The 15948-nt window shown below is 49.8% G+C and overlaps 1 protein-coding gene across 2 annotated transcripts in view; it reads right to left on the bottom strand.

Annotated features, from left to right (window-relative positions):
- The window catches only part of Ints3 (integrator complex subunit 3), a 38148-nt gene that overhangs the window by 6191 nt on the left and 16009 nt on the right, over nt 1–15948 (bottom strand). For both annotated transcript variants that reach the window (XM_005080224.4, XM_013120636.3), the window contains exons 6-20: nt 14506–14572; nt 12060–12204; nt 10577–10706; nt 8961–9058; nt 6788–6979; nt 5463–5550; nt 4958–5037; nt 4485–4576; nt 4126–4232; nt 3388–3507; nt 2948–3077; nt 2532–2586; nt 2217–2320; nt 1633–1677; nt 1366–1485 (exon numbers count right to left, since the gene is read on the bottom strand). In XM_005080224.4, the coding sequence (XP_005080281.1) occupies nt 1366–1485; nt 1633–1677; nt 2217–2320; nt 2532–2586; nt 2948–3077; nt 3388–3507; nt 4126–4232; nt 4485–4576; nt 4958–5037; nt 5463–5550; nt 6788–6979; nt 8961–9058; nt 10577–10706; nt 12060–12204; nt 14506–14572 (1573 nt within the window). The remainder of the gene's footprint in view (nt 1–1365; nt 1486–1632; nt 1678–2216; nt 2321–2531; nt 2587–2947; nt 3078–3387; nt 3508–4125; nt 4233–4484; nt 4577–4957; nt 5038–5462; nt 5551–6787; nt 6980–8960; nt 9059–10576; nt 10707–12059; nt 12205–14505; nt 14573–15948) is intronic.

The following is a 15948-nucleotide window of genomic DNA, read 5'->3' as shown; positions in this document are numbered from 1 at the left end:
TAGTTCTAGGACAGCCTCCAAAACAATACAGAGAAACCCTGTCTCAAAAAACCAAAAAAAAAAAAAAAAGAGAGAGAGAGACAGACTGATTTATTGCCGGGCGTTGGTGGTGCACGGTTTTAATCCCAGCACTTAGGAGGCAGAGGCAGGCGGACTCTGTGAATTCCAAGCCAGCCTGGTCTACAGAGCGAGTTCCAGGACAGTCTCCAAAACAATACAGAGAAACCCTGTCTCGAAGGAAAAAAAAGTGTGCACCACTATGCCCAGCATCCCTAACGCTCTGACCACCAGCAGTGACCGCACCGCCTCCGAGAGTAGAGAGGGAAGTAGGGCTCTGTCAAGTTGAGGAGTAGCGACTAACACCATGGGAAAGGGCTTAAATGTAAGAATTAAAACCACATGGCCCTCAGACAAGAAAATTCACGAAGCTGGGCCTGGTAGCATATGCTTACAATCCCAGCACTTGGGAGGATGAGGCAGGAGAGAGGTTCACCTCTGACACCCTGGGTGGAGGTTCTGAGAACCTGTCCCAAATGAAGCCAAATGAACAATAAAATTCGGGTAGGCCAGTCGGTACTTGGGAGGTGGGGGCAGGAGGATCAAGAGTTCAAGGCTATTCTTGGCAAAGCAAGTTTGAGACCAACTTCAACATGTGAGACCATTTTTAAAAAACATAATAAACTAGGTGGTGGTGGCGCACCCCTTTAATCCCAGCACTCAGAAGACAGAGGCAAGTGGGTCTCTATGAGTTCAAGGTCAGCCTGGTCTACAGAGTGAGTTCCAGAACAGCCAGGGCTGTTACACAGAGAAACCCTGACTCAAAAAAAAAAACAAAAAAAAAAACCAAAGAGAGAAAGAGAGAGAGGACCTCACGTAGCCAAGGCTGGCTGGAACTCCTGCTTCCGTCTCCAAAGTGCCGAGACTTGCAGAGGTTAGACCATGAGAGAACTGATGATCACGATCTGAAGGCAGTGGGAACCCCCTGCAGCTTGTCCTAGTTGGAGGCACTGGGGCATGTGTTCACAGGATTTGTTCCCGGCCCTTCTCTGCCACATTCTCTTCTTGGCTGTTCCTCTGCCACATGCCCAGGATGCCCACTGCTACCATGTTCTGTCATACCGCAGACCCTGCACTGAGCTATGCAAATCCCGACCAACATCTTTCCTCTAAGTTTTTCTCAGGGTGTCATGGTGATGACAATCTTTCTAACACAGGATGTATGGGCCCTAGGTTTAACCCCTGGTACCCTAAACAGAATGGATTGTGCTGTGGATAGCCAAAAGGGGAGGGGATTGGTGTGCACACCAGAGACGCTATCTCTCCAGAATGCCCCAACACCATGCAGAAGACAGAGACCACACCCACCTTGCCCTCAGGTAGTAGAGCAGGTGGTAGCCGATCTTGGGTTGTTTTTGGTACAGCTCAGAGAGAAGGTCCAGAAGCAGCGAGAAGCTGCTGTTGTCTTCCTGCATCTGGCACAGGTTCCTAGATGGATAAAAGAAGGCTATCACCCAGCACAGGCTCTCCTAAGGGCGGTCTCCCCACAGAACACCCCCTTCTCCCTAGAGGACAGGGACATCTGTGTGCCGTCAGGAAAGGCAGCAGGCAGACAGCCCCTCAGCTGAGGCTTACCTAAATATTAGGTAGAGAGGTTTCCCTACAGATTCCTCCAGGGACCTAAAAGAGGAAGGGTACATGTGAGAGTCTAAAGAACAGAGAGTAGGCCGGGCAGTGGTGGCGCACGCCTTTAATCCCAGCACGCGGGAGGCAGAGGCAGGCGGATCTCTGTGAGTTCGAGGCCGGGCTGGACCGACAGCCTCCAAAACAATACAGAGAAACCTTGTCTCGTAAAAACCAAAAAAAAAAAAAAAAAAAAAAAAAAAAGAACAGAGAGTATCTAAAAGCAGATAATATGGAAGACCAGGCATCCAGCCTGCTCCTTTCCTACCCAAAGGCAAACTTCCTGCTGCCTAGTGGTTTGGTAACAGAGAAACTGGCTCCCAACACAAAAGCATAATCTGAGGGTGTCATCCTCACTGAGGGTCAGGGACGCCCACCCACAGCCCATCCACTCTCAGGGCCCATCACTCCCCGTGAGCACGGAAAGACCATGGGAAGAGGGTTTTTCTCAAGTCTACAGGGGGGCACGCCTGCAGTCTGGGCTGGAAGGGTATACTCTGGCTTCTGAGGCCCAGGGTGTCAGAGGTGAGCCTTACTCTTCAGTGACCTCTTCAGGCAAAACCTCCCCTCGAAAGTGGGCCTTGAAGAGCTCCTGTAGGCAGGAAGCAAGGACAGACAGCTGCTCCGAGTCAAAGTCTTCCTGGTGACAAGACAAGGGAAGGAGGGAGGAGACATTGTGACCCAGATCCAGCCTCACAGCCTCTGGGTCCACCTATGTCTTCCTCCCAATTCAGCTCACTCTCATCTGGGGGAAGGGAGATAGGAGTTCGATTCCCAGTGAGGCACATGTGGGAAACTATAAGCTGGGAAAGCTTGGACTGCCCTCTCCCCAAGGACTTGGCTCCCCTTACCTCCAGGACCTGGTCCACAATTTCCTGCATGACCTCACATTGGGCCTCTGTGTCACTACAGCATAGAAGCGAGAGGAAATTAGGAACAGCAGGGGTAGGACACACCTCAAGCTGTGGATACGCACAAAGGATCTGGGAGCTCCCGGCTCAGAGGGGACACTTCTGGGCCCAAAGTCCAGGACAATCCCCACTTGCCCTGCTCCAGTCTACAGTGGTTCTTACCTTCAGGATCCAGAAGTGGGCCCAAGGTGTTAGCCACTCCCCTATTCCCAGCCCATGCGCCCCAATATCAGCCAAAGACATTTCTCATGAAGCTTCAACGGCTCCCCCACACCCCACCATCCACCCACACCGTCTGTGTGGTGGGAAACCCCCGGGCTGGACCGCCTGTGGTGGGGAGCAGGGTTTGTACCCACCTTCCCTTCTGCAGCTGCAGCACCTTGTCCCTTAGGGACTCGTCTAACTGATCGAGGTAGGGGGTGACATCGACTGGCTCCTCCACAACAGTCTCCTTGATGGGGTGGAAGCGGAATTCTCTCTTCTTCCCTGAGGAAGGGTTAAGACTCTAGCACCACAGACAGTCCCTATGAGCTACGGGTTCCCTCCTCACAGCCTGTGTGGTGATTCCCAGACCGTATGCTTTCCCAGCTCATACCCACAGATGGGCAGGACAACTTTATCTACCCTCCTGCCTTAAGTATCAAATGCTAAGCTCTGGACATGGAGCTCATGCAATGATAAACAAAACTCAAATCTCACGGGCAAAGAGGTAGGACAGAGAGACTGCAGACAGGCTATCTGAGAATTAGGCCTCTCGGGCTGCCACAACCCAAACACTCCCTGCTGTTAACCTTACCTTTGCTGTTGAGATCCTCCTCATCATCGCTGAAGGCTGCCTCTGCATTGTCATAGCAACCCTCGTCCTTATCTGACAGATGGTTGTCCATTTCCATGGAAACAGGCTCTTCAATTTTGACTTGTAAGTGAAGAGAAAACACTCCTGATAGCCTCCCGTGTCCCCCAGTAAGCCCCATGCTTCTGGGGATGAGACTAGTGGGCAGGTGGAGAGTGCGGTGTGTGCCCTAGAGGGTACCCTGCTGGAGGACCAGACTTGCCTTCTCAGTTCTGTGACCTCCTAGAGAAAGGGATCGCACAAGACAAGACTTTCCATGTCAGCTCAGGATGCTGAGTGGTGAGGGAGGCACAGTTTTTCTCTTTCCTAAAACTGGGCTTTACGTATCCCAGGCTACCCTTGATCTCCTGGTCTTCCTGTTTCCACCTCCCAGGTCCTAAGATTATAGGCATGCACCGCCCTGCTCAGCTCTAAGGACATTTATTAGTGTTCTTTAATTTAAAACCAATTTGGAAAGTAGTGCTTGGCTTAAGCCCTTATTCCAAAACAAAGACTTGTGGAAGCCAGTCTAGCAGCTGGCAGTCTGAGATCAGGAGCAAAATGAACACGACAGCCCTGATGGGGGCTTGCACTAGGACTGGGAAGACAGGTGACGGCCACGTGACAGCTCTGAGGCAAGCATCCCGAGAAACCCTCGCACTCACTGAGACACCACCAAGGGAAGAGTGGGAAAGTCCGTACCTTCCACGGGCGGGGAGGGCGAGCTGCAGAACTCAGGGAACTTCTCTCGAAGCATGGCCCGCAGCTCTTTATCCAACTTAGGGTTGTCAAATAGGGGAGCCAAGTGTCTAATAAATAACACAGACGAGGGTTGATGTCAGAGCTGCTCACTGCTAACTCAGCATGGACACAGACAGCTTGGCTAACACAACTGTGCCACTTCAGACCCTTTAGAGTCAATGGGGGCAGGAAGGCCTCTGAACCCTAGGGTAGCATGATGGCACTTAGAAATCCCTGAGTCAGGGACATTAGTCTCTTCCTCCATCAGTGGAGGAGGGTGAGGGACAGAATCCCCTACCCCTAACACACAAATTCCTTACGCCAAGACTCGCTTCTCCACAATGTGGTTGAGGGAAGAAAAGACGCCCTGCCGCACATGGCCCTCCAACGGTGGGTAGAAGTTCGGAATGATCTAGAAGGGAAGAGGTGGAGGGATAACGAATAACTACAATACTCAGCTGGGCAAGAACTAAGAAGTTGCTTGAGTTTTAGTCAAGTGAAACTGAGACGGTATAGCTGCAGAAAGGGCTACAATGTCCCTGATTACTCCAGGCTACGAAGACAGAATCCTTGGACTAGACCTAGCTATGCCTCAAAGAAACTAGATTCTGTCTTGAGTCCTCATCTTGCAGTTAAACCTCATGGCAGCGAGGGCCATTCTACTGGAGACAGTGCTTGCTAACTCAGGCACAGGGCTACAGTGGAGACTCACTGGGAAGACCCAGTCACTAACGAGGAACCAAACTCTGCTCATTCGGGGTGAGGAAGCAAAGAAAGCCGTGGCGGCACTTACTCGGCACATGAAGTCCAGGAGCGTGGCAGTGATGGCTGGGTGGGGCTTCATGGAGTGATGCATGACCAGGATGGCCGGCTCTAGAGTGTGAGATAAACAAACAGTTCCTCCAATATCGGACACTATTTCCATGTCTACTAATAGTTTCTCAAGATCCATGAAGCCCCTAGATAGTGCTGTCCATTCCCTCAGCTGTCTCCAACTGCACTCAGCCCCCACCTCCCTTCCTGTACTACATTCAGCTCAGAGAAAAGGAGATGGGAAGGGAGGACTGACTTCTTCTGCCTAGGCCCTCCCCTCTCAGCACCCAAGGCTATGCGGAAAGGCAGCAGCAACTGGCTGACTTCATGGCGACCACTTTCCCCTGGGTCAAGGGAGACCTGAAGGGAACAAGGGAGTTGCTCCCGGATAAGCCATTTCCACCCCATGCCCTGAGACCAGTGACTGCTGTTATCAGGGCAGCAGTGGGGGCGTGGGGGTGGTGCCGAACGCCCCAGTCACATACCTATGTTCATAATGCTATCCTTGTCTGGGCTAAAGAACAGCCAGTCATAAAACAAAGCCAGCTTGGCATTAGAGGCAGCAACGTTGGACTGGAAAAGAGAAGGGGAAAGGGATAGTTCCTCCAATCAGCTCCTATCTTTCCAGAGCCTACGGTAGATTCCAAGGCCCACTTGGCTGTTCCATCTTTGGAAGAGCTGGCGTAACCTCATGGGGTGAGGAGCGCACAGTCTATCATACGGGAACTGGCCTGTGCTTTTCATGTATGGGGCAGTACCCATGCCTAATCCCCATAAGAACAGCACGGGAAGGAACCCTATCAACCACAAGTTGAGGCGATGCTCACAGTAGCGGGCAGCTGCTTTGCTGAGCAGCCCAGGCCCTTCTCTAGAGACCCTGAACCAGTACATTCCAGGAACACCATGAAACCAGGCAAGGGTGTGAGATGCTGAAGAACAGGGTTAGCCTAGCACAGAAAAAGTGCCCTGTGGGGAGATGGTGGCTCCCTTAGAGGCTCTCTGTGTCTGGGGAAAGTGTCCAAAGCTGATGCTAATCAACCCTCAGGTTGAGAACCACTGATTTAAAGGAAAAGAGTCAGAGGAGTGTAATGACTTATGTCTGCAATTACAGCCCTTAGGAGGCTGAGACAGGAGGATTGCTGCAAGTTTGAGGCCAACTTAGGCAACACTCCAAGACTTTGTCTCAGAATTAAACTAAGCTGGAGGTAACTCAGTGGTTAAAGAGCTCTTGTAAAGGACCTGGGTTTGATTTAAGCACCAACATGTGAGGCACACCCACCTACACCTCCAGCTCCCTCTTGTAACCTCCGCCCTCCACCAGCACATACCACACATGCCATAAAGTGAGTAAGTAAAACAAACAGCAGAATGAAAACCCTGAATCTGAGCAGGGAACAGCTCAAGAGTAACTATTATTGTTTCTAGAAACAAAGAGGACAAACACAGGGGTGCTTAAGAGACCCAGGTCCTCGGGGTCCCTCAGGGACCTAGGGAGGGAACAGCGGTTGGTGCACACCTAATCCCAGTACTGCGGGGACCGAGACAGGAGGACTATAGCTCAAGGCTAGCCAGAGTTATACAGTAAGATCTTGTATCAAACAAACAACAAACAGAAGTGGAGGCTTGCGGTAAAGAAGACGCACTCCAGATAAGGAATGGCCATCAATTTCTAGAGACAAAGGGAGAGAAGCAAAGAGCCTGAGGAACTCAGGGACCACAGTGGAAGGCCCTGGAGTCAGGATGGAAGGAGCCCAGGAACATCCTAGGAGAGGCGCCGTTCACCACCCAGCAGTCTTCCCCGTTGCTTTACCGTGCATGTTGTCAGGAGCCAGCCGATGATGGCCCATCGAGGCAAAATGTCTGAACTCAGCACTTCGTTAGAAGGGTGGACTACCCCACAGATGTATCGAATGAGGTCACAGCGCAGAGACTGGCTGTCGGGGGTTGACAGGTACTGACGCTGGAACCAATCCTGGTATCGCTTTTGCTGGCCAAATCGCACCTGAGGGAGGAGGGGGTGCAGAGGAGGGTGGGCTGGTGAGCAGGACTTAGCCCACATCCTTCTGGCAACTTCAGTGAGCTCTGTCTCTCAAGTGCTCTCTCCTTTGGGGTGGCGGGGCACCCTGATTTTAACAACCAAGAAGCCCTTTCTCGCTTGCCTCACGCATCAGTGGTTCCATCACTCCCGCAGCTGGCCTCACGCCACACTGACCTCCAATGGCTGCTGTAGCCCATTCTGGCTGCTAGCTCTCGCACTCATACCGGTTCTCTGGCCGGAAGCCTCACCTTTCCTCCTTTTCTGAATAGCAAAGAATGCTCCTGGAGACTAAGAGCTAAGCCTGGCCCCCACTCAGCACTGACTGCCCTCCTGACACAGGATGACCCCAACAGGACTGTTAACCAAGGTGGCCACAAGTCCTTCCCCAAACACATCTTAAATGTTTATAGACAGTAACACTAGAGCCACATGTAGCAGCCCATACCTGAAATCCCAGCAGTCCAAGAGCTGATATGGGAGGATGGCCAGTGAAAGGTAACTGGACTACATAGTAAGACCCTATCTCAAACCAACCACCCAACCACTAAAGAGTAGCACTCAATGAGGCAGATCTGGCTACCAGTACCCTCTCAGGAGACACCAAAGTAGATCAAAAAAGACAAAATGCTCCCAGGTAGAACTTGTGGCGGCAGCAACTGTGGCAAAGATACTAAATTTAAACACGTATGTGTGTGATGGCCAGTTTATGATGTAAGCTGGAGTCGTCTTGGAAGAGGAACCACGACTGGAAAGATGCCCCCTGGTCTGAGGACCAGGAAAGCTGTGCTGCATTTTCTTGGTTGATGAGTGGTTCGGCAGGGCCCAGCTCTCTGTGGGCGGTGCCATCCTGGGGCTGCTGGTCCTTGACATTATGGAGAGCAGGCTGAGCAAGCCGAGAGAGCTACCAAGTAAGCAGCACCCTCCATGACTGCTGCTTCAGCGCCTACCTGCAAGTTCCTACCTGTCTGAGGTCCTTTCTGACTTCCCTCAGTGACACACTGTGTGGCCTGGACGTGTAACATAAAATGAACTACCCCCTCCCTAAGTTGCTTCTGCTCACAGTAAGAGAAACCCTAACTAAGACCATGTGCATATACTCTAAATGTGGCCTTTTTAGAGACACAGCGTTGTAGTCCAGGCTAGCCTGGAATTTGAGCTCCTCTTGCCTCAGGGTCCCAATCCATGTGCCATCACATGCCACTACAATCTGCGTTTTTCTTTCTCTTTCTTTTGAGACAGTCTCACTAGGTAGCCCTGACTGGCTTTGAGTATATAGAGATCCGCCCACTTCCGCTTCTCAAGTTGGGATTAAAATGTGAAACGTGTAACTACCATGTCCAGCATTTTTTACTGTCTCATGTAGTCCAGGCTGTCTTTGAACTTGAGGCAGTCCTCCTGCATCACCCTTCTGAGTGCTGGGATTGCAGGCAAGTGCCTCTACATCTCTTTAGTTCACGAAACTTATTTCTTCCACAAACATCCTCAGAGATAGGAAAACTACAGCCTATACTGCAATGGCTATTATTAAAAACAGAACTTCAAGGCCGGGCGTTGGTGGCGCACGCCTTTAATCCCAGCACTTGGGAGGCAGAGGCAGGTGGATCTCTGTGAGTTCGAGGCCAGCCTGGTCTACTGAGTGAGTTCCAGGACAGCCTCCAAAGCCACAGAGAAACCCTGTCTCGAAAAAAACAAAAACAAAAAACAAAAAACAAAAAACAAAACAAAAACAGAACTTCAAAAGAGCTGGAATTCTGTCTTGCTTATTCAACACTCCACCACGAATACTTCCTCTACATTTTTTAGTCTTCTGTGCAATGTGCAGGCATAGACTGAACCAAGGAAAACACCTAAAAAGACAAGGGAGCCAGCCACTGTTGTTGTGTGGGTGAGTGACAAATCTACAAGGAGCTTATCTAACCCTGGACACAGACACAGGTCATCTCACCCGGGACGTCATGAAGAGGAGCTTCGTCTCCATGTCTGGCGTTAGACGACAGGCTAGAAATTTTCGGGATGTTCTTGACTGAAGTAGCTGTAGGATGCCTGAACCAAGTATGAAAGAGAAGTATGAGACCAGAGAAACGGAAGGCAGAAAAGGAAACTGGACCAGGGAAGGTATGGCTTTGCTCATGGGCCTATTCCGTGACAAGCCCAATTCCGTGACAAGCCCAAGAAGCCTAGCAAAGGCACACAAGGTTGCCACCTGTCACACAACTGCATGCTCCCCTCTACTGGCCTCCCAAAGCACCACACCCATGTTTTTATAGTTAGAAACAGATGGAAACTCAGGAGGAAATATGGGAAGTCTTTTTTTGAGACAGGGTTTCTCTGTGTAACAGTCCTGGCTATCCCGATACTCACTCCACTGCCCAGGCTGGCCTCAAACTGAGAGATCTGCCTGCCTCTGCCTCCAGGTGCTGAGATTAACAGCGTGCGCCACCACCGTCTGGCTACTATGGGAAGTCTTAGCTTGCCTTCCTGTTCCTAAGCCCAATGTGACTGAATGGCATAGTCACAGATGCTGTAGTCAGGAAAGACCTGTATCCAAATCCTGCCTGTCACTTACTATGTGGCCTCCAGCAAGTGACTTAGTCTTTTTCACCCTCTTTTCTGTGGAGAAGGAGACCCCTCATCTGAAGGGCTGGCGCACACCCTGAGGAGGAGGAGCCCAGAGCAACTGAACACAGCGGCAGCACTGTCCTCTTCACCTCACTTCCCGGTCCTCGGTGACTCTTTAACTTGTGTGTGCGCGCACACATTTGTGTTGTGCATAGGTGTGTGGGGAGGAATAAAGCTACAGAATACAAAAGGATTCTGGGAAAATCAGAGACATGAAAGACCTTGCCAGGGAAAAACACACATACAAACAAACAAAACAAAACAAAAAAAGGGTTTTGACCAAACTAGACCCTGGCAACGAGAGGCAAGGGCTATTTTCTTTTTCTTTTCTATAGCTCTAGAAATCAAACTCAGGGCTGTAGGTACTTTATCACTGAGCTACATCCTGGGTACCACTGTTCTAAGACTAATAGGGCCCTCTGCCAACTCTGCCTCATGATTGGCCTCAGATTTCCCTGTCAACCACAGTGAAGGTAGAGACTGGTCATCACCTTGCCAAGGAGCTGGATCACAGCTTTCTGTCCACGTTTGTGTTTTCAATTTTTATTACATTTTAATTCATTGATGTACATATGTAGACACACTGTGTCATAGTGGGTGTGTGGAGGACAGAGGATAACTTTGGGAGTCGTTTCTTTCACCATGTGGGGTTCTGGAGATTGAATTCAGGTCATTAGGCTTGGCAGCAACTGTCTTTTCCAAGGGCGCTATCTTGAGGCCTTGTCTGATTTTTTGTTTTTAATTAGGAGCAACAGCAGCTGGAGCCAGGCAAGTAGGGCCTAGCCAGAAATTGCATGAACCGTTCTGTGCCTCTGCCATTCCCACACCCAGGGTGCTGTATCTCAAGCTTTCTCTGACTGAATCTCTCCCACTGACCAACCTCCACCCCTTCAAATCCACCCAGAACCCACAAGGACAGGGCACACCCAGGTGTTCACTCACCTGTAAACTGAGGACTCAAGGCCTGAGGGTTATGGATGATGTCCTTCCAGAGCAGTTCAAATTCTGGTATCCTAGCAACATTCTGAAGTAATCTCACAAGGTCCCGGCCAATCATCAAACATTCCATGAACTGAAAAGGAGGGAGGATGGAGAATGGGGGGCAGGAGAGAGAATAAAAATATGCACTGTTCACCTTCCAGAGGGAGGACAGAAGAACAGCATGTTCTATGGGAAGAAGGATGGCTGAAGGGACCATAGCAGCAACCCAATTTCAAAAGTACAAGATTAGGAAGTAGCACCCCATATATCTTTTTTTTTTTTTTTTTTGGTTTTTTACGAGACAGGGTTTCTCTGTATTGTTTTGGAGGCTGTCGGTCCAGCCCAGCCTCAAACTCACAGAGATCCGCCTGCCTCTACCTCCAGAGTGCTGGGATTAAAGGCGAGCGCCACCACCGCCCGGCTCATACCCCATGTATCTTAACCCAAACTTCATTCTGCCCAACAGAAAAGATAATTTGTGATAAAGAAATGATCTGTATACCTGTGTGGTTCAAACAAGGTGAGTAAAGGCATACAATTATGTGAACGCATTTCCAAGATTGTGGGGGTTTTCAAGGCAGTGTTTCTCTGTGTAGCGCTGGGTCTCCTAGAACTTGCTCAAACTCACAGAGATTCGCCTGCCTCTGCCTCCCGAGTGCTGGGATTAAGGGCGTGCGCCACCACACCTGGCAAGATTTACTCTTACATTTTGTCTATCAGTGTTTTGCCCACAGAGGTCATTAGAGAGGGCTGGATGCCCTGGAACTGGAATTACATATGGTTGTGAGCCACCACATAGGTGCTGGGAACCAAATCCAGGTCCTCTGCAAGAGCAGCATCTATTTTATCTACTGAACTTAAAACTTATTAGATATTGCTTACAACTTAAACTTTCCTATGTGGCCAGTAGCCTCATAGCAGCTTAGATTTAGGATATCTCTCTTGGGAGACAATTCAGTAAATAATTTTTTGTTGTTGTTGTTGTTTTGGTATTTCAAAAGACAGGGTTTCTCGGTAGCTTTGGAGGCTGACCTCAAATTCACACTGCCTCTGCCTTCCAGGTGCTGGCATTAAAGGCATGTGCTACCACCACATGGTCAGTAAATAATCCCTAATCCACACAAGTAAACGTCAATTACTTCCGGGGTAGGTGGGATTGATGGAACAGTCGGCACACAAGAACAGCTGTTGTCTATTGTCCAACAATGTAAATCGAAACAGATCAGAAAAACCTTGATGCCAGCCAGCATTGTGTGACATTTCTAGGAGCAAGGGGTATTCCACGCCACTTCCCTGTCCTTTGGTCCTGAGCTGTCTAGGGAAAATACCACATCTGAACCACCTGCACCTACAACAAGGTGGCCCTGGCCCAGATGCGTAAAGGCCACAGGGACACCACATCTAGGTATCAGTTCCTCACACTGATCTTGTCTTGTTCCCTTACCCTTTCCCGAAGCAAGGAGATACAGAAGTCAACCTCCTTCTGCCGAAGGGTCTGGAGCTGGGCGGTCCCATGGTGGTCCACGATGAGTCGGAGGTATGTGTATACGGCCATGGCAATGAGGATGCTGCTCTTTAGGACCCACTCCCTGCAAGAAGGGAGGACAATGCACCTACTCCCGACTAGACCTACTTGCCCTATCGGCCTGCACCCCAAACTGATGACCCACACTGAGAATGGCTTCGGTCCTGTGAGGGTTTTGCTCAGGCTGCTATTTTCTAACTGTGAGTTCACTAAGAAAAAGATAACTACTTTTCTTTACCACATAGATGCCCAACAAAGGTAGGTGCTAAATGACATCAACCTCTTGTAACATAAGCATTTTCACAGCTGCCAATAAGGTAATTTATTCAACCACCAACACGCACCATATGTGCGGCATATGTGAGGCACCGGGAACAGAGGCAAGCTACATGTCCCCTGCTCAGCTGTGGGGAATGTTTCTGTGTCAGGGGTTCTCTTCAGTGTGACGCAAGGACTTCTGGGGATTTCCAGGACCCTTTCAGTACATGGAGTTCTCAGAACACACTGTGCTGGCCCTCTATCAGGCTTATTATAGTCAACCATGCCACCAACCCCACCCTCAGACAATGAGTCACCTGCCTTAAACCCTAAACCAAAATCTGGGAGCATACTGCCTGGTGGGGACGGGGTGCGGGTGCCTGACACCTGAATTTAGATGGGAAAACCCATGTCCCCGAAGTTTTCTATTTTCCCTGAAAAACAATGAAGAAAGCATCATCAGTTCAAAAGGGGCAAGGGAAAAACAGTGGGGAGGCTCTAAAGCTGCCTCCCAGTGCCAAGAGGTTTATAATTGCTTTGACACCCCTGCAGGAAGACACAGGGCTGGAGGAAGAGTTTAATTAGTACAGCCAGGCAACATCCTGATTCAGGAAAGGAAAGGTAACCACGGCTGTATGGCCTTTTCTTCTCTTTTGATGTCTTCTCTCTCTCTCTCTCTCTCTCTCTCTCTCTCTCTCTCTCTCTCTGTGTGTGTGTGTGTGTGTGTGAGAGAGAGAGAGAGAGAGAGAGAGAGAGAGAGAGAGAGAGAGAGAGAGAGAGAGAGAGAGAGTCGTCTCTGTTTTTTGAAACAGGGTCTTGTTATAGCTCAGGCTAGACTTGAATTCATAGAAATCTTCCTGCCTCAGCCTCCAATGCTAGGACCACAGGCATGCAATACTATGCCCAGCACTGCACTGTCCCTTTTTTTTTTTTCACAAAATGGAAATGCTAGCCAAGGACACATACTTCCTGTTACCCCCACATGCCGAAAAATACTTGGAAAGGTTAGGTCAACAGGATGGTAAGCTAGAACACAGTTTAAAATACCAAGGTATTCCCTTCCACCAAAATGCAAAGGGGCTGGGCAGCAAGGTGGCTGCTATGTGACACCTTATGGGAATTCAGCTTTAAGGGTTGCTGGGGACAGACTCTGACACGAGGAACAGAATGAGAAAATCATTTCTGAGGGAGATGACTAGCAGAGGGGAAGCACAAATCTGACCACTAGGACGGCACAATGAAGAGGACAGGGAGATGGAAGTAAGGCTGTCTGGCCAGCAGAGAAACAAGCGGTCTAAAGAGAAGCAGAGGCCTAGAAAGAAACTGCTAGGAAGTCCCATTGCTAGCCACATGACGCCAGCCCCAGGGCAGCTGCATAACTGAGCTTAGGGCACTAGGTGGCGCTGCACAGCAGGCCTGGGCAGAGCACAGCATTGATTATGAAGAGAATGACTCTTGGAAATTGAAACAAATATGGACAATAATATTAGGCCTATCAGTCATTTGGCTACTTGATGTCCTTACTCTGAAAGAGACACTAACATGAAGTGATGCAGACACTGGTAACATGGCATCAAGGTGACGCATAAGCAAATTTACATAACAGAACAGCCTAGTCCTTTGCTTTGACGGGGAGAGAAGCCGGAAAGTCAACGGCTCCCGTGCCGCCTTCTAGCAGGGCTCTCTGCTCTCTATGACTCCTTCACCCACACTGCCCCTGTGCCATTCCAAAAGAGTATGTGCTGGGCCGAGAAGCTTGGAAAGAGGCGAGGAACCTGCCAGGCTCATGTGGTTGTATGCCCCCTCTACTGAGCTCATTTCCCCCTCAGCTCCCCCAAAATATAAACATTCCAAGGCGGTCTGGGTCAAAAATAAACCCTTATCAGATGAAACCAGCTTCTCCTGGGCTCTGAGCTATTTTAGCAAGGTCCTTCTTTCCCACTCCTCATCCCTTGGGACACGCGGTGGCGTTAATTCTTGCTGTCATCTGCCACTTTCCCCTTGCATCGGAGTGCTCTACAGCGTGAGCCTTTCTCCCCCACGGCCCATACTCACACCCCTCACGGTCGTATCTGGCTCTTGCCCCACCCTTCACGGTAGACTCTACCTCTGCTCCGTCAGGATATCCAGAACACTTTCTGCCAACCAGATATTTTTGGCTGTAACATCGCCACCTGATTTCAAGGGGATGGGAAGGGGGAGAATCAGAATACAGTAGCTCTAATTAGCAACTCAGCTAATCAAACAGGCATCCTCACTCATCCTGCCGGCCCACCCAACTCTCCCATCACCACTGCCCTGAATGCTAGAATAACCTTTCTCTCTTCCTTAGGCTTTAAAGTTTTCCCCGTTGCCTTGAGAGAGAAAGGGAAAGAATGCTCTGCTCTAGAACCACTACTATACCAGAGCAGGTGTTTTTCTATACACCAGGAAACGCAGAGGGAATGCTCTGCCCTTGAAAAGGAATGTCTGCGACAAACAGAAGCCTCAGTTGAAAAGCAAAGATGGTCTCTGGACTAGTGCCTAAGAGATGCGAGTCACTGGCATGGATGCAGTCTAGTCCGGAAGTCAGGGTGGGATTCAGGATCCTGACAGGCTAAGGGGGCTCTTTCTAGACACCAGTTTTTGGATCTCTTACTGAACTTCCTGGAGCAGAATTAACATGCAGTGTTGCCAGACAAAAATACTGGGATGAGAGGTGAGACCAGGAGTGTCAAACAGAAAAGGAGGTGTCAAGAAAGAATAAAAATGCACAGCACATCAATGCTACACACTGCCCTGGGACTCAGTGAAAAAATCCAGGGTTCACGTGGTCACATCACAAAGGTGGGGTCATACACACTAAGCAGGGGTGTCAGTGTTGGAGAAAATCCTAAGAAGGGCAAAGCACAACAGGTATGACGGTGCATGCCTGTACCATCAGCACCGGAGAAACTGACGCAGGAGGACCGTGAATGTGAGGCCAGCCCGGGCTACACAGCGAGACTTTTCAGTTAAAGGGGGGAGGAAGGGTGCAGTGGAGCTGGGCGTGGTGTGTTCTAGTGGCAGAGCACGTGCCTAAACACGTGAGGCCTTAGGTTCAATTCTCACCGTAAGAAACAAAACAAAAAACAGGCACCAATAGGCATTGGTGAAGCGGAGCTGCAGGGTTAGCCTCATTTTTATCTATTATATTAATACTTTGTTTCCTTCTTTTTTAACAGGAAAACAAAACAAACGATCTCAAAAGCAGAAGGGATGGCATGGGCAGACCTTTCCATATTCAATATTTCAGACAGATATCATAGATGCCAAGATTAAAAAAACCTAAATGTCAGGGACTATTCTGTGACACTGTCCCTCAGACTGGCCCCAGTTAGTTGCCAAAATTATGAGGGAGCCAGTGCTGAGAACAGAGGCGGAGGCAGGGAAAGCAGAAAGGCAGAGAGCAAACGGCTTTCCTTGTTTTCCCTGCCCAGCCACTCCTGATCTAGCATGCTCCCTCCAGAGTGGTGACTGGCTAACACAGGCCAAACACCTGGTCAGGTCTTAATTTAGCAGGAAAGAAATG

The sequence above is a fragment of the Mesocricetus auratus genome, unplaced genomic scaffold (genome assembly GCF_017639785.1).
Source record: "Mesocricetus auratus isolate SY011 unplaced genomic scaffold, BCM_Maur_2.0 Super-Scaffold_100009, whole genome shotgun sequence".
In the NCBI taxonomy this organism is placed as follows: Eukaryota; Metazoa; Chordata; class Mammalia; order Rodentia; family Cricetidae; genus Mesocricetus; species Mesocricetus auratus.
The sequence above is the reverse complement of the archived record's forward strand: the minus strand, read 5'-3'. Positions and strand labels throughout refer to the sequence as shown.